The sequence below is a fragment of the Nothoprocta perdicaria genome, unplaced genomic scaffold (assembly GCF_003342845.1).
Source record: "Nothoprocta perdicaria isolate Ctin4 unplaced genomic scaffold, notPer1 scaffold_27, whole genome shotgun sequence".
NCBI classification, from domain to species: domain Eukaryota; kingdom Metazoa; phylum Chordata; class Aves; order Tinamiformes; family Tinamidae; genus Nothoprocta; species Nothoprocta perdicaria.
The window spans coordinates 2,924,667-2,943,096 of NW_020455499.1; the positions used below are offsets into that span (position 1 = coordinate 2,924,667).

An 18,430-nucleotide genomic window follows, 5' to 3' on the forward strand; every position below is an offset into this window, starting at 1 on the left:
AAGTAACAGGCCTGTCTGCTCCACAATTCTACTTCATCACAAGTCACCTGCATGTCACTGTCCTGAAATACAGCCCAAAACATCTCCACGGTTGGATGTGTGTAAGAAACATCCCTTGCACATCTAGCTGTTCACGTTTCATCCCATGTCAGATGCAGCTGATTCATGGGATTAGGAAGATGAGGATAATTTCTTGCTTTAAGGACTGCCATAACCTCTGCTATGACACCACACAATACAGGCACAATTGTACAGATTTCCCTTCCCTAAGAACGGATCAGCATCTTACCTCTCCTCTGCCTTCCTTTTATTAAAATCACAGATTCCAAGTTGGAGTAGACCTCTGCGGAGCATCTGGTTTAATCTACTACCTCTTTTTGGAAGAACACAGATAGATTTCATTGTATTTGGCTTCCACTTAGCCATCTAAACTGAAATATTTTCAGCAGCTCTTAGAAATCTCCATTTAGATCACAGCCTTACTTACCGACAACGTCTCAGTATGTTAGAACTAGGACCTTCCTTCTACCCCTCTTGCTTTGGCTTAATCAATATCACAGGCTCTTAACTCTCCTACACTTTCTGGCATGAGCTAATTACCCTGCAGATGAACTGAGATGAAGCAGCTTCCTCAAGGCTCAACTCATCACTTTCCTGCCCTTTCCCAGAGCTGGTCAAGTTTGCAGTTTATAAAGGTCTCCCTGCGTGAAGGCAATATTATCATTTATTAGAGGCCTAATGTTAAGACTAGCCTGTGTGCAAGGTCTCAAAATGCATCAATTCAAGGGAGCACTTTGGAGAGAGCCATTATCACCTACCCAAAATAAAATAAAACAAAAGTGAGTAGGAGAAGTACGGCCTCCAGCAGTCTAGTGGATTCTCTTGCCTTTTCTCTTGTGCTTGCTTGCTTTTATGGAATAAACTCAGCTAAGTGTTCCCTAGTGGCAAGGGAGGTTGTTAAGTGGACCCATCCTCTCTCCTGCAAGTGTTCCTTTCAAGGACACCTACCATAAAACCAATACATCACGATGATGATACACTTTTTGCAGTTTTACAGAACAGTGCCTTTCACTTTCCAAAGTGCACTGCAGAAGTGTCATACGCATTCAGTGAGCTTTATTTGAGCTTTATATTTTTCAGTTCACTATGTCAATTAAAAAAAAAAAAAAAAGCACTATGCTTCAATAATTTCTAACAGGGCTGTTTTCCCAATATTTCTTATACTTTGTCTAATACATTAAAAGTGGAAAGTGTAACAAACACATTCCCACATAGCATTATATATGCAATCTATTTGCTAGGATGTTGTTGGGAGGCATCAGTCACCCTAGAGCAATTACTCCTCAAAGACATGGATCTGCTCTATGAAGAAAAAATACTGTCTTTTCCCTGTGTTTTTTTTTTTTTTTTTTTAAATAGGGTCTGTGCACGTGTTACTGTCTGTGAGCAGCTGTTATACTTCTTGGGTTCCTTAGGGTTCCCTGAGGTGCAACATGTCTTTTCCGTTCTATAACAGTTGACCCTAACAAAAACTTCTGCTCTGGGTGTTTTTACTGTGCCCTAAATCTAACTAAGAGTCCTAAACCTGAAGACTGAAGAAAAACAAGATTTTAAACCAAATTCCTAGTCATCTTTGATTTTCTTAACTCCAAGTTTGTTAAAAACAGAATGTCTGGTTGCTAAAACTATACAATTAAAAAGTCAATGACTCAATTCTGTAAAATATAGGCAATTCTCCTGGAATAGATGACAGTTAATTTTTTTTTTTTTTTTTTTTTAGTCATAACAATTCCTTGGAAATCCTATGAAGAATAAAGTCTTGCTATTCTAGAAATAGGTATTTTTTTTTAATGTGAAGGCCATAGAATTCGGGCATATTTTGCTATTTTCTGAGCAGAGGGAAATCTACTCCAGAATGGTGGCAGCCGTGCTCAAGCAATGAAAACACAGCATTGCCTTGACATATAAACCAAGTAACTTTCAAATTAACAGGAAAGACCAAGTATTTAGGAATGAATTATGATCTCAGGAAGCACAGCTGGATGAAACAAAGAAAAAAGTCTGGTGGCTGCATTAGACTCAGGGCATTTTTACACGCATTTTTACACACTTAAAGCATATTAGACCACAGCAGACCAAAAGTTCATCCCCCTATCACCAACCGCTACCAACAGCAGATGATCAACAGTATATGAAAAAAATATGAGGATACTGTTCAGAAGGGTCTCACAACAACTTACGGATCATGGGCTTCCAAGTAGAAGCCTTTTAGTAATATCTCTCTATATATATTTCTTCTGTGACTTTTTCCAAATGCTTTTGGAATCCATATAATTTTTTTTGCCTGCAGTAATACCAATGAGCTATACAACTACRTGCTGTTTGGAGGATTAGCTCCTTCTTTTAAACTATCTGCCTGCTAGCTTTACATCTTCCCCTTTTGTACTGAGAGAGCAAAGCAATTGTACCCTATTCAACTTTTCCAGGCCACTCATGATTTTGTATTTTTATGTCCTATACCCTGCAAGTGATTTGACTCCCTCCTTCTCTATTCTTCAATTTCCAAAATTTTCTTGTTCTTACATAACTCTGGTTATCCCTCTTACTTTTTTTTTCCCTATATCTTTTCCAGTTTTACTATATCTCTTCCAAGTTGGGGGAGTCAGAATTGAACATGGCATTTGACATGCTGCTCACCATGGGTATAGGTCGTAATAAAGTCTGGCATTTCGTGCTCTGTTCCTTTCCTAACAGATCCTTAAATTCTATTTGCTTTTTTGACTGCAGATGAGCACTCAGCTGACATTTCACAAAAAAAAAAAAAAAAAAAAAAAAAATCCATTAGTACGGTCTAAGTAGAACTGTTGTCTGCAATTTTATTCCCAATTTATCTAGTCAAATAATCTAGTTAATTTTCCATTTGATATGATGGGCATTTATTTCCTTACTGGACTCTGGACTGCCAGACTATTTAAGTAAGCACAAGTTATTATAGTTGCACTAATAAATGACATACAGTGCTGCCTAAAAGACCAGCATGGGATATATACAGTGCAGCGTACATATTTTCCTGTCTTTGAGTGGCACAAGCCCCAGTGTAAAACAAAAGTCGTGCCTTACCTAATTAAGTGATTGTTTAGCATGTGTACTTTAATATCTGCAGCTTAGTTACTTGATTTATCCACAGCAGTCTGTTAAAACCCACACGGAAGGCACCTGGAATACAGGTTGCTGAAAAATGAAGCAGTTGGCCAGACCTGCCAGGTCCGTCCAACTTCGATTTGATTGTAGAAATCTTGACCTGCTCCCATTTCCTCTCTTCCTCTCTTAATGATGACTTTGCTGTCATCTAAGGAGGACCACGTTGATGCTTGGCAATGAGCCCATCTCTGTATCTAGACACCTCCAAACACAAGCATGTAATTAGAGGCACTGGCAAGAATAGGCACTAAATTAAATAAGGCACTAAACTTCCACCGATCTTTATCGACTTGCCAGTCTGATGCTACATAATATCACTACTTTGTGGCCTAAGTAGTATAAGATATTTATTCAGGATGACTCTTCCACACAGTGGAACAATTGTTCAACTCCGAGGATCAAATACATTCCTAGAGCAAATACAAGAGATACATATATCTGAGGGTCGTACATCTCATCTTTAGTACTGTACAAAGATCTCTACGTGCTGCTGTTCTTCAGTTTCCTGWGACTGAATAAAAGCCATCAGGGCAAGGGCAGATTTCAGTCCTTTCTACCTTTTCTTTCTCTCGTTTTGGGAAGTTGAATATTTCAGTGATTTGCTAGAGTGAAAACAGGAGTGGGCATATCCAGGGCCTCACATGCTGGGCYACATAGACAGTTTATTCACTGTTGAGACACCAAGCAGCACATCTGTCCTGTCGCCACTTACTGGTTATGAATTTAGAAGCAGAGGAAACAACAGAGCATATATTTCCGAGTACCCCCAAAGTTATCATGGAGAAACCTAGGAAAAGTGCAGGATCTCATCTTAAAATAAAAATATATATGCAATGAAAATATTTTAATGGAAAAAAAAATGTAGTTTCAGGGTATTTTCCAAAAAGCACTTTCAAAGAAAACAATAATGGACTTTTCTATTTCTCATCTCCGGATTTTAAATTATAAACATAAACATACATATATTTGACAGGAAGATTGACCATTTGCAGCAATGCTTTTCTCTTTACTGCTATTTTATACCATCCAAAAACGTTTTGTATAAAAACCCTGCAATACCTTTGTACAATTTAGCAAATGTTTATGGAAAAAAATGTTTATTCCTGAAGATGAAAGACGGAAGTTTGGAAAAGAATGTGACATAAACAGTATATTTCTATTACTGAGGGAAATGCCTTCTGGGTGAATATTACTCTCCCTCTCCCACTGCAGCCACAGTGTTCAGCTTTTATCTTTTGCTATTCAGCAGTAATAGAATATTTTTAAACATTTTATTATTAAATGTCACAATAAGAGCTAAATGTTTTAATATCCAGAATATCATGTTCTTTTCTGACAGTTTAGATGTAACTCTGAATGTATAAAGGCCAGATGGAAAGTAGTCTGTTCGAYTGGACATATTCATTTAATGTGTTATGTACAAACATCTTGAAATAAAGAATATATCTGAATGCCGCTGTGCTTGGCTTAGCACTTGGGCACCTGGAGGTTTTATGTGACCATCCTACTACAGGGAAGAGAATCACATTTCGCATACTTCAAAAGGAGAGGTGTATTTATCCCAGTCACTGCATCTCCCTGTCTCTGTAGCGAGAATAGCACCTAATTCTACCTACCCTTAAATTCTGATCGCTTAAAAAAAATAAATAAAGGCAGAAAGCAAGGTTTGTGCTTATCTAGGCACAGAAAAACGAAGATCTTTCAAATGACGACAGCTACTGCAGGTTGAACCAGAAGCTCCTTGGGAASTTTAACACAACTGCTTAAATTAATCTACTTAGTTGTCTGGAAAATGGGATTCTTCTTTTTTTTTTTCTAATGTACACTTATCCTAGCACAGGAAAAGGAAATGTCTAAACATTATAGCCCACCAAATGAAAACTGAATTTAGCTTAATGTCATATACAGTGCAGATCAAAATGTATCTGTTGAGCTTTCTATTCTCAGATATGTCAAATTCTGAAGTTATATTAATGCTTAATGGAAAATTTCACAGTTGAAAATGATTGCTAACAGGAAATTTAGATACTGAAATACCTGAAGAGTAGATGTAATACCAATTGATTTCTTTAATGTTATTTGTGCCAAAATGCTTTTATTAAGAGGTACCTTCTTGGAACSAGTCTTATTAATTGCAATTAAAAATCTGTGGTGGCTTTCCCAATATTTTTGAATAGCAAACTCAATGTGCAATGGCTTTAAGYTCTGGTGCAATCACAAGGGGTGGAGAGGCCTTCAATGCATGAACTTCATTTACATTTTTTGGTGTCACAAGTATCTGTCCTTCATGTGGCCTATCAATTATGCAGTCCAAAACTGTACTTTCAAAACTTCACAGTTTTAAGAACAAATTGTACTAGGCTTRTTTTTTCAGCTCTTGTACTTGAAATGGCACTTTGTTTTGAATCTCTTTGGTTTCTTTCCTTATTATGCATTTTCCTTGGAATAACCTTGCTTAACTTCACACGCATTACAAAAGATACAGTTCTGCCAGTAAAGTCTGCCAAAGTACAGTATTTTTCTCTGCCTTCACTTTCCAAGCACACGGATGAGTATTTTTTATTCTGTAATGTACTTGTCAAAGGCTTAGGTGGGAGCTAGCTAACAGACACACACACCTCATGTTTCTGCACACAGTATTTTATAATYTTTGTGGCCTTCCTACAGCAGTTTCTTCTCCCTGATTCTACTGCATTTCACATATATAACTCTTTCTTAATAGATGGTTACAAGTAGAGGTAATAATGATGGAAAACTTTAGGTATCTGCCTTATATGTTTAGCTTCAAGAGGTTAACCCACACAAYTAGTGCCTTTAGGGGTCGTTCTGCCCTAAATCAGACTCCAGGTCTGACTCAACTGCCAGAGAGACTGCCTAGCAGGTACAGAGGGTGCTCAAGGAAAACAGCTCCCTAGCTTAACATAGCTGATCAGCTAAGCAATGTGAACCCCCCTATACAGTTTCCTAAATTCAGATTTTTTAATTTTTAAAAAAGATAAGTTTACTGCCTGACTTCTAAAGACCAAGATTTAAATACAAAGCAATATTTCCTGTACAAAAGTGTTTGTAAAGCTTGCAGGGCTTTCCATATTTATGCAATGTCCCTCCTCACCTTCCTTCTTCCAAACCATGACATTACTTATTGCAGTATGTTGAGAAATCCTTCCAGCACTGTCTTCAGACTTCACACTCCCTATTAAAATTTAAACTATGTTTTTACTTTCTCCATTCTTGGACTTCCAAAATATGTACTTAAAAGCGTACATGGTCAGCAGTTAAACCATATGATTATGTTAAAATCATTCCCTTACAGAGAGTTTATGCCAGCTCCTTAGTTTGTGCTGTATTATTAACCTACTTAGATCCTTTAGTCTTCCTCTCAGCAGCCAAACTGCTTGTTGGATCGGTGAAATGGCATGTGGGAAGTAGTAGGAATAAGTGTTGTGCTTATAAGTGTGAATAATAAGTGTGAATAAGTGTTCACAAAGAATGAACAAAACATTTCTCATGTTTTACTCCGCTTGTGCTTCTTGCAGTGCTCTGTGATCCGCCCTGTGAGCACGGAGGAACCTGCGTCTCCCAAAACACTTGCTCTTGTGCTTATGGATTTGTTGGTCCTCGATGTGAAACAAGTMTGTATGAATTCAATGAGCTTTTGCTTTTCATTATATGTCTGAAATTGCAGAAAATGATAAGATACAGAAAAAAAGTCTATTTATTTTTCTGTACTTCCCTTCAAAATTATGATTGAATACAGCAAGGAAATCAGAGTATAATATATTGAAGTAATATCCTTGCTAAACTATTTCTGAGCATATTTTTACCAGTAGCATAGCTGTATTATGTAAAAATATGCACATCTATATCAACATTTTCTTCTGGAAAAACAAACAAGCAAAAGCCTCCCTATTATTTATAGTAACGTTTATGAAATTCAAGGTTGTGGGAATGAATACAGTAACACTAATTTTGAGAACACAAAAAGAAAACCATACCTATTAAGAGTCATGTTCCTGTGCAATACAAGCAACAAAAGAGGTTCAATATATAGAGCATCTGGAAAAAAATCAACCTTCAAGCCCTTCAATATTAGCTGAATGGCAAAACATATACAGTTTCTTTATTGCAATGCTCTCTCCTGATTTAAATATCAGGTTGCCCTTGACAGGAATATAATTTAATCTATGAACCAGGATAGCTAGAATATTTAAAAAGCAAAGTATTTTAGATGCAAGACTTTTGATGAAAAGAGAGAATTTAAAAAAGAAAGGAAGGGACAGATTCATCCTAGTTTACATCTGGGAATGACCCCCTTGGTTTCGTTGCTGTTGCAGAGCAGCTTTAGGATCTGWGTCAGTGGTTACAGGTAAGAGATTCTGAACCTGCTCCTCTGCCTGTTTTCTAGTGGTTTGCAGCAGGCACTGTCACAACGGTGGCATCTGTGTGTCCCCAGATGAATGCAAATGCAAAAATGGATGGAGCAGCCCTTCTTGTGAAACAGGTACGTGCTGAGGAGTCACCAGCCTCTCATCCCTTTCGTTGCTCGGAATCCTCCTGGCTGCTGTAGTTCAGTGGTTGTGGTGGGAATACATTCAAATCTGAACTTAGAAACGAGGTTTAGGAAGGCAGGAATAGAATGAGGGCTGTTTAAGTTAGGAAGAGGCTGTAAGCAAGGAACGTGAAATGCCAGGTTAGCGACTTTATAAGGAGTTCTGGTTAATACTGCATAACCAAAGAGAGAAGACAGTATCTTAAAAGGTAGKTTATCACGAACTGTATCACGCTATTAGGTTTCTTGTGGTCGAGTTCTTGCCTCAATTTTGTCACTCCAGAAGACAGAAAATAATAGGTTCACAAGAACTTAACCATTCACCAGCAAAAGTTCAGTCCACTGCTGCCTCCCAGAGTTCACACTATTTCTTCCAGCTGCAAAGGCATTCACAGCAATGCATGCACGCAGGTAAAATCACCTCCATCGGTCAGCACAAAATGATAAGGTGAGGACTGGAATTAACTATCTATTTCTAGCCAGAACTCACAGTTTTGCAGCCTATTTTGAATAGATTTGGCTCCGACCTTTCTCTTTGGCCCCAGGTGCTAGAAGGAGCAGTATTTGCCTTCTCCTCCAGAGACAGAGCAACTGTTGAACTCACCTGGGGACAGTCGTGCAAAACACCCCAACACTAAAAAGGGCAGGCATGAGGACTACCCTAGTGAGTTCCAAGGCTATGAAGGCATTTTGCCTACACCACAGTGACTATTAGATGTCTTAAAGATACTTTCAGCCTACATTACCTTTCTGGGAAGGTGAGAGATGCCATCCTAGCCACCTACCCCTGGGATTGCTCATCATGCAAGTGCTCTTATGAGAGAGCTATTGGGGWCACATAAATTAACCCAGCTAAGGTCCAGGGTCAATGATCTGYGGTGCTAATACCCTGGTACTCTGGCTCCCATCACCTCTCGTTTTCCTGACAGAGGTCAGTTTGTCTGACAATATCCTTCGGGAAAGGCTATCAGACTCACTCTGTGGCGCTTACTTGTTACTAGARAGTGTGTTTTGAGATGCCTGTTGCCTTCCTGAAGGAAAGCACCCACAGAACATGAGAATCTTTGGGTTTATGCATATATTAAAACAAAAATATAGGTTTTTAGCAGACTTCATCTATGGAACTGCAGACACTGGCAGTATGAACATCTGTGAACTAGCTATGAAAATGAGGCTACTAATCCAAAATCACTATTGGTAATAAATGAAGTCAGTTTTGTTTGTTACTTAGTCTTAAAGTCATGGCATCAAGACTACAATTCCACTTTTTTTTTCTCTTTAAGTTGACRTTTTATTTCTCTTCTTCATTCATCTGAAAAACTCTTGTGATCCTTATCTTTTTTAAGCTTAAATTTATTTACTTTATCCAATGAGCTATTCCATAAGATACTGAAAGAGAAAGGGAATAGAAAGAAAGTGACTGCTTTAAAATGKCATTCTACTTTGTAAAGAAAACTGTATCAGACACCTTATTTTTCACACAGTGGCTGCCCAAGTAGATTAGCCGATTTCCGAGTTCAAACATTTCTTTCAGCACTCAGTTAGGCACTTGCCACATAGGAATATGGAAGGTAGTTTTTAATTCCTAATGCTTGTTATATTATCAGTAGAAATAACCACTAAATAAGTGGGCAAAGAGGGCTTAGCCAGTGGCTCTGTCAGTGATGCAGGAGGCAGAAGGATGTTGTGGGACCTGGCATTTAAATGAGGCAGAACAAGTGGTGGCTTGGCTGCACATACCTATCCAGCATCCCTKAAATGCCACTACACTGCCCAGCATTGACAAAGGTTAATATCCCATCTCCAGGCTAGCAAGCTATAGGTAAAAAGGCTACATTTTTCTGCCTCTGCTAGGATACCAAAATAAAAGAAGATGAACTATGCAAATCACAGAAAGACATCAGAAATAAACTATTAAATTCTATTTTATTTCACCCCTAAAGCTATGCTAAAWCCCCACTGCCATGCTCCTGCTGTAACAACAGTGAGTAAATGCCACACCACAGTACAACTGATCGACAAAGACACTATGAAATTTGTCCAAAAATTACCAGCAAGATTTATTCTCATGACAGGGSCAGCAACAAAGATGTGCTTACTCTAAAAAAAAGTTAAAATGATAAGATTAATAGATTAATAAATTAATAGATTAATAAAATTATCTTATATTTCCATACAGCCGTGTGCAATCCAGTGTGTTTAAATGGAGGAATCTGTGTCAGGCCAGATACGTGCATGTGTCCTTATGGTTTTTATGGACCGCAGTGTCAGACAGGTAAGCAAGTTCTATTTATCATGTTGATAAAGGGTCCAGACTTAAAATATAAAGAGCAGCCTATATCATTGCCTGCCACGGCATGCAGTATATCCAGAGATTTTCCTTGTCAGGACTCCCTGTGTGCTCCTTTGATGCTATAGTCTATCATAAATCCGCGTTAAGTTGTTCTTAAAGGTATTGTGAAGGAGTCAGTACTTATTTATGATGGCATCAATGATAACTAAACAATCTAAAACTATCTGAAGTGATATCACTAATTAGCATCCATACAATCAAAATTTAAAATATGGGTCTACTTTGTTCATTTTACTAACTCTATAGTGCACTGTACTGTTGCTCGGAGTCACAGCCCAGTGAGAATTTATCTCCAAATGGGCTYCACAGGGCCAACCCTTGACCATCTCAGAGCCTAACGGGTGGGAGACTTGCAGAGAACATAACCTCAGAGTCTTCTCATATCTGACCAGACATGGTCACACATGGAATCCATGTTCCAAACGGGGTTCTATCTGAGCTAATAGTTTCTTGGGCTGTTCATTTGCACTACCAATACCAATCTGAAATTAATGAATCTTTTAACTCTTCATTAGTCCAGACAGAATAGACAGAAGACAGAAGGTATTGCTTAGGGTTCAAAGAGGGTTCAAAAACTCCAGTGCTTCACCCATGTGCTCTGCATTTTTGAGGATGGGTTTTATGTCCTCATTTGAATATCAACATATAAATACACTGTTATTAGCAAAGCTAAATTRTTTTAATATTAAATGTATTTTTCTCTCCTTTCCCTGGAATTCCTAGATGAATTCAACTAATGCATATTTTTGCAAGTGAATAATTCACACACAAAAATTAAATTGCAACTGGAGCTTTCTGGAAGTTCTTTGTTTTTTTTTTGTTGTTGGGGGTGAAGGAGAGAGAAAAAATAACACAAACAMAAACTATGTGATCTTTTTCTTGACACCTAACATGGAAGGTGGCTTTCAACATCTGGGTGATCTGGTACTTTTATCCTTAAATATTCTGGTTTAGACCAAAATTTGAAAACAAATTTTCATTTATTGTGATATGGGAAGAGAAGTGAAGCACAGAGAAGAAAATCCAAGTCCTCAAATCGGCTTCATTGGGAAAACAAGAAGGARGAGTGCAAATATGAAACATTACTCTGTATTTCAAGGGCAGCAGTAAATCTACAAAGTTAAAGACCAAAGAGAATCTCTAACATAGTCCATGATATAACTCCAGGTACCTAACAAAGACCTGTAGGCACTAAGACTAGTCTTCCACGTTTTTCTGCAAATGGGAAGAGTTGGGAGCCTCCTCTGAGGCACCTGCCCCAAAGCATCCTTTGGAGGAACACCTCTCCACTGGCTGCAGGCCAGTCCTCCAACACAGACATCTATATTTAGATTCCTAACCTATATTTAAGCAACATTAACATCTTGTATGATTTCAGCGCATCAAATGTTATTTCTCTCCTTTCCTCAGCTGTTTGTGTTCCTCCTTGTAAGAACGGTGGTCACTGCGTTCGAACCAACGTGTGCTCCTGTTCTGAGGGTTACATGGGCAGAAGGTGCCAGAAAAGTAAGTTACAGGACTTCCCTTCGCTCTCCTCTGATCTCTGGCTCATTAACAGTTTTTTCCCCCTTCTGTGCATGTTAAGMAGAATATTTATTTTGGATTAATGCTCTAATCTTCTCTGTTTGTATCACAGTATGTTTGGTAGTACCCTAGGTATAAAACCAACACGTTAATTAGAATACTGTTATGTCAAGTAAATGTTAGGAGTAGAATGTTTTACTGGAATCCTCTATACATATTTCATGAATTTAGACTGAGTAACACACACTGTATTTGGACGATCCAATTTATTGCATGAAAGAATTTGGGGAAAAAAACTTAGAGCCAAAGGCAGAGCAGCTGACTGAGATTCTTAAAAATGTCAAACCATCACAACTGCAGCTTAATTAATACAGTTGGCTAATAATGCTTCAGCCTCTACTTTGTTCTTGTCTCTGAAAACTCCCTCTTCAACTTAGCACTGGTACTCATATGAGATTCCTCTGTTCTTATGGGGAAACAGGCTATCTTGGCACTTTTACAAACTCTGCTGCTCACCCAGGGAGTTTATGGTATGTATGTGACGGGGATTTTTTATATTATTATTATTTCTTAACCAGTTTGAAATTGGCAAAAAGGGAGCTGTGAAAACAACCGTTCTTGGCAGGAAGAATCTGTACATTTCCAGAGCATTTTATGTCTTTCGCACACAGAGGAAAAAAAGCTAGTAAAAAATTCCTTGCAGCAACAGAAGCCCTCTCCGTGCCCATACCAGAGCTCTGCTCTCCTTCAGCTGCGAGAACCGCGGCGCAGAGCTCTGCCTGGCTGCAGAGTGTGCAGTGGAATAGTCTGTTCTGGCAGGAACAAGCTGGAGGGAAGAAAGGAGAAACAACAACAGAAAAAAAAAATATCCTTCTGTTTGGCAACTTGTTTTTGAGTTTAGGGAACATTACTAAAGCACTGTTTCCAGCTTTAAACATGCTGCCGTATCTCAAGGCAGATCAGAGAAAATAAGAGTTGATCAAGATGCAGTTCTAGGCAAGCTTTCCCCTAAATGGTCCAGCTCTACCAACCCGCTATGTTTCTTTCCCCTTTCAGCAGACACATCTGCAATATACCTAGGGGTGTACTCTTATCTCAGTTACACTCACACATAAATGAAAAAGTGGAAAGTAATTTGCTAGAATGAAGAAGTTCCAGTTCCCAACTCATTTTCCCCAAATAAAATGGGAAAAGTATCACAACATCCATTTCACATTTCAAAAAATGGTAACCTGCCATATAACTCATTTTGTCTCATTTGCAGCATTGCTAGCGGTATATAGATATTTTTATACATTTATCAAATAGTGATGATTTACAATGACAAGCAGGATTTTGATAATCCTGCGGCTGCCTTGGCAGCTGGTTCTGTAAAGATGAGCTCAGCCCTGCAGGCTGTGTGCTCGAGTCTTAGAAATCACCCTGGGAAAAGAATCAATGCGGAGCTTCTACTAACCTCCCTGGAAGCGGTGACGGTGAGAATATGGGAAGGAAAGAATGAGAACAAGAACACTAGATTACTAGTGGGTAGAAAAGATTTTCTCAGAATTTAAGTCTTTCCTGTTTGCCTTTAAGGCCCCATGTAATACATCTGTGTACTGCGTAAGAATTAAAATTTTGTTCACGATTTATTACTGGCTATGGTAATTATACGGAGTCACAATATCTTTGCACAAAGTGCAAGGAAAAGAAATACATACAGGAGAATAGCAAAACTACAACTAGAAACAAAGGTTGCTGAATATTACTGGATAATACTGCAGGAGCTCCCATTTGCAAATCCTCAGGACAATTTATCTCCATTTCAGAGGAACTCAAATGTGAACCTGTGGCTCAAATCACAGCTCAGTAGTACCCAAAGCACCGACAGCTGCCAGGTTACCCCGTGCTGAGCAGGCACAGCTGGCTTAGCCAGAACGGGGCATGTTACAGTTCTGAGAAAAACAATTCCTCGTGAGTGGCTTCATCATTATTTTAATTGCTCTTTGCTTTCTGAATATGAACTTCCATTGTCCTTAAGCCCTTGTCCACTACTAMAAGGGTTTCTCCCCTTCTCGTGTAGTTTCTCCCAAGCTCTGGCACTGTATCAGCTTCTCTATGGACTTACACTCAGTCTCGAATCTTGGAAATGTTGGGAGGATTTACTGCCTCCCTAACAAAACTGATCAAGGTTGAGTGAGTAAATAGGATTATCAAAGTCTGAAGATGTTTCCTACCATTTATGTGAGGTAGAGCAGGCTGATACTCTTCATCGTTAGATTTGGAAAATACTTGCTGTTTTGGGAAACTTCCAGTGGACCAGAAAACCTGAGAAATACTCTTTTCAGAAACCATGATCCCAACTAAAGTGTTATCTTCCTGAGCCTGCAGTCAACGCTTGAAATCAGCAGGCTTTTCAGTTTTGCCTCTGCTCGTACACTACAATACCTGGTTTATACACAGTTACCTCTGGCATCTTCTAATAGAGGTATCAATTGTATTAATAAAGCCAATAAAGCTCTAATTGCCCAAATAGGAGGTAATTCATCCATTAAGATTTCGTCTAATCTTGGAGCTCTAATATGCAGCAGCCTGGGTCAGACGTTTGCCCTTCTACCAATAAAATACTAATAGTTTGGGCTGTTTATCCAGTAGTTAACAGGTAGAAGTATTTCCTTCATCTTAACAAACATGATAGAAAGACACCCTAAAATTCTTAACTGAAATAGCAGAATAGTCTAAACAAATAGTGTATTTGTCATGACAMATTTTTACTCAGTTTTAGGTAGGAACAATGTCTAGAGGCAAAGATAAGGACAAGTTCAATCAGCTTTTTGAGTAATTGTCCCTGGATATTTTGGCACTGTGTCTACTGTTTTTATACATTTCTCTTCTTAATATCTCACTGGCAGTGGCTGAGAAAGCAAAGCTTCTGTTTGCTTTTGGCAGCTTGAGATCCTCAACTGAAGGACGCAATTAAAACCAAGAGCTACGTCAGCCCATCAAAGATGTGCTATTTCTAAATAGAGCCCAAAGTTGCTGTTGTTGGTTTCTTCGAAATCCATAGCAGCGTGCTTTGGGTTCCTCCTCGCTCCCACTCTGGTACCATTTGGCTCTTTGAATGTCTGTCTGACAGCTAAAACTTGCCAGTGAGAGAGGCGGCCCCACGGCCTGGCCACGCAGCCTCCCTCTCGCTGCCTTCACGTACGGAGAAGGGCATTCAGCCTGAAAGTCGCTGTTTGTTCTTCGTGCCTACAAACGCCGTCTCCAAAAACGTGTAAATCACCCAAGTCTGATTGGCTGCCAGCGGAGACAGAAGGATTTGCCTGGTGTGTTTACTGATAAATAACGGCGTGGTGATTATGCAGCCCTGCCACCCACGCCCCGCATGAGAGGGTGTCAGAACTGACAATGAAATGGATGGTTATGCATCAGCAGTCRTACAACAACCTTGTATCCCCGCTCGCTAAGAATTGTTTTCAATATAATCTGTCTCGTTGAGCATAAAGAGGCAAATGCTGGCAGGATCTCAAAATAAAACATATTTCTGGATCACCTTTGCATCAAACAAACRCTCTCTGTTTTAATAATAAGGAAAAGCTACTGTCGTTTTTTTAATTCATGCACAGTCATAATACTCTTGGAATTTTATGACTTTCTGTGAGGCTTTCCCACAGTGTACACATTGATTTCTATCACATCCTTGCAAAAATCAAAGGCAAAGAAGCTAGGTCAGATTCCATTCATCTGCTATGTGTGTTTTTGCAAGTGTCCTTTATAAGTAATTTTTTTGAAAAGAGAGAGCTAATAAAAGCCAAGTTTACTTTTCTTATGAAGGGCTGGAGCAAAAAGGAAGGGCAGAGGAATGAAGGGATTCACGGGACCACACATTTATCCCTCCTTTGCTGCTATCGGCTTCTAGCGAGTCCATCTCAGAGTGAAAAGGCAGGGCAAGCTCCCTCTGGAGCTCATCAGCAAGCAAAGGGCACTGGAGAACAGCGCTGAACATCCTCCTGCTCCCTTCCCCTGAATACCAAGCGATCCTGCAGCCTGATCCCTGCTTTCTCTTGCAGCAGCAGCCCTTCTCGCCCCTTGTCTCCCAGCCAAGCTAGCTGTGTTTTACAYACTGCCTTAAAACAGAGACCACGTTTCTGCACCCATGTATTTTATTCTGCCAGGCCCAATCCTGCAGGCTCTGTATCACATAAATCATTACGCTGACATTTGGACTTTGCAGATTGRAGCTCCAAGTCAGTAGATAACTATTTCTCCATTCCAGTAATTCCTGCTGGCAGGATTTATACCCAGTCACAGTGCACAGTGGAACTCACTCCCATTCTTCCAGCTCTGCTTTCCTCTCTTCCTTGTCTCTTTTTCCTTCTCAGTAACATGAGGATTTTATTGCATGAGGGCTAGAACCAAACTGATTTGGAAATCAGTTTCAAAGGCATCTTTGGCCAAGTGATGCCAGATTGTGAAAGTCACTGATTTCCTGCATTCCAGCCTTCTCATGCAAAGTATGTGCAGATTACTGCCCGGTGAGCTGCACAAGCAGAAAGCTGTATTGCTCTAAAAATTACACCTCCAGCAAGTTATCATTATGACAACTGGCAATATATTATCAGGAATATCTTCACTGAGCAGACAGATTGATTCAAGCCATCTAAAATCAGCCAGTTTGGTCGAAAGAGGTTGAGCAAACCCTCCCACATAACTGAATGGGAAACAATCCATGAATGCAGCCTAAGTGAATGAAAAATAATGTGTGTTTAGACTTTCCTGTGTTGTGGTTGGGCTCATGAGCAACAACTAGTTGTCCAACATTTCTGATACCCTGGGACGTTGGGTGTCTGGAATAACTAAATAGTTGCTCATAGCAGAGAGACATGTAACTTACTGCTAAAAGCACTAGACGCAAGTAGATAGATTGGAAGATCTGGTAGATACATAGTGCAGGACACAGTTAGATGCTGACAGGATATAGAACAGAAAACATTTAAGAAAATAAAAATCAGGGATAGTACTATCTTTCCCATTCACCTGAACACCAAATAATCTTAGCATCTTCCTTGGGAAAATGGGGACACTCTGACTTCCTGGAAAAAGGAGAGAGCCAAACGGGAGACAGGGACCCAGGGCACGGTCTGGTTCGTGGCTTCCTCTCTTGGAGTAGTGCTACTCTCCGCTCACTCTAGGAAGGATTTGTGACAAAACCCTTAGCTGACTTTACTTAAAAGCTAAATTTTCATATGTATATCATATGTATGTAGCTGGTACACTTATTTATTATTAGGAGCTTTCAGTACATGCATTTGCCTCTACATTTATTTTTCAGAAAAAAATTACAAGGATCTGTTTTGGTGAAAGATGAATTTATATCCTAAACAAGAAGCCAAAAGGCTGTAATACCCTTTTATTCATTCCACAGAAAACATTCGCAGGCTGCAGTTTGAGTTTTACGAGAGCAGGAAAYGTAGATTTTGAGCCAATTTTTTCTACTTATATCTTAAAGGCATTAAAYAAATGTGTCAGATCTGCTGCTGTACATAAATACATACCTACACTAAAATAGTTTGGATTCCTGAATTGCTAAATTTCTTTTTCATAGTGAGTGTCTCTGTCAGGATAAGTGTTTTCTACTAATCGATTTAAGTAACAACAGTTTTTGGTATCCATTTCCAACTAAAATACTTAAAAAACTCCTGCTCTTTAAAAAAAAAAAGTTTAGGATTTGCCACTGAAAAAAGACGGAGAGCAATTCTGKAGATTAACATTCCCTGTTTATCCACAAGAAGGCTTTGGCAGGACAATCCTTCCCTATGTTTGTTCCCAAAGAAGCCCTAGCTGACTCTCTAAGGAAGCTAATAACGCTAGGAAGAACAGAGTAGTCCYGGGCAGACGCAGAGGGGTGTCCTCTGCTGAAAGGACAGCCAGGGCTCCCTGCTCCATGTGGATGAGGAGCATCCYGTTCTTCGCTGGGCTATCAGCTGTACTTCTCTCTCCTGCTCTTTTTCCTGGCTTGGAATTGCCTCCCATCTCACTGTGGTTGTCCTCAGTTACTCTGCCCAAGCCTCCCCTTTGCTTTGTGCACACAAAGTGAGTTGCACTCCCGCTCCGGCAGCGGAAACACGTCCACGTGCCAGCTCGAAACGCCAGCACGGAAGCTGCAGAAACAACCAGCGAAGGAAAACGGGGAATGTGAGAGTCTTCCTGCGCTTCCTAGTCAGGCATGACAAGAAAGCTGCTCAGCGGCACAATTTATAAACACGCTGCAATGGTTCACTGACCTAATAAAACACGGAGCATTCCCCAATGAGGAGAAAATTTTACTGAAGTCAGACCTAACAAGATGGAAATACAAGTTGTGCTGAGTGTCTACTCTGCTATTCCCCCTATAAATTATAGACCAGCAGTTGCAAAGATGAGAACAAAGTTTAGCTACTTTAAAGTTAATAATGCTGCAACTCGACTAAAACCAACAGGCAAATAAGAAAAAGGCTTCGTGTATAATCACAAAATATACGGTGGGGTTTGGGAATACATGGCAGAATATTCCCAAAATATACTGTGCACGTGTGTACCCCTGCACTTGCTTATTTTGTTCACTGTGCTTTTCATTCTGAAAGATGCTGAAATATTTCACAGTTATCCCAACAGCTATCCCATTGTACCTCTAGAAAGAGTGTCACCCAAAAAGTGACAATAGGCAAACTGAAAGGTACAGAAGCTGCAATATTTCTGCCCAGGGAGAGTAGAAAATCTCCTTTCTGTATTAAAATGGCAGTGTCACTCATTTCCACTGTGTCCTAAGGTTTAAGAGTCTT

At 39.5% G+C, this 18,430-nt stretch overlaps 1 protein-coding gene across 1 annotated transcript in view; it reads left to right on the forward strand.

The window, feature by feature from the left end:
- LOC112948589 (von Willebrand factor D and EGF domain-containing protein-like) overlaps nucleotides 1-18,430 on the forward strand; it is a 129,504-nt gene that overhangs the window by 91,808 nt on the left and 19,266 nt on the right. The window contains exons 21-24 of the mRNA XM_026040855.1: nucleotides 6,738-6,833; nucleotides 7,607-7,702; nucleotides 9,930-10,025; nucleotides 11,514-11,609. Of these exons, the coding sequence (XP_025896640.1) occupies nucleotides 6,738-6,833; nucleotides 7,607-7,702; nucleotides 9,930-10,025; nucleotides 11,514-11,609 (384 nt within the window). The remainder of the gene's footprint in view (nucleotides 1-6,737; nucleotides 6,834-7,606; nucleotides 7,703-9,929; nucleotides 10,026-11,513; nucleotides 11,610-18,430) is intronic.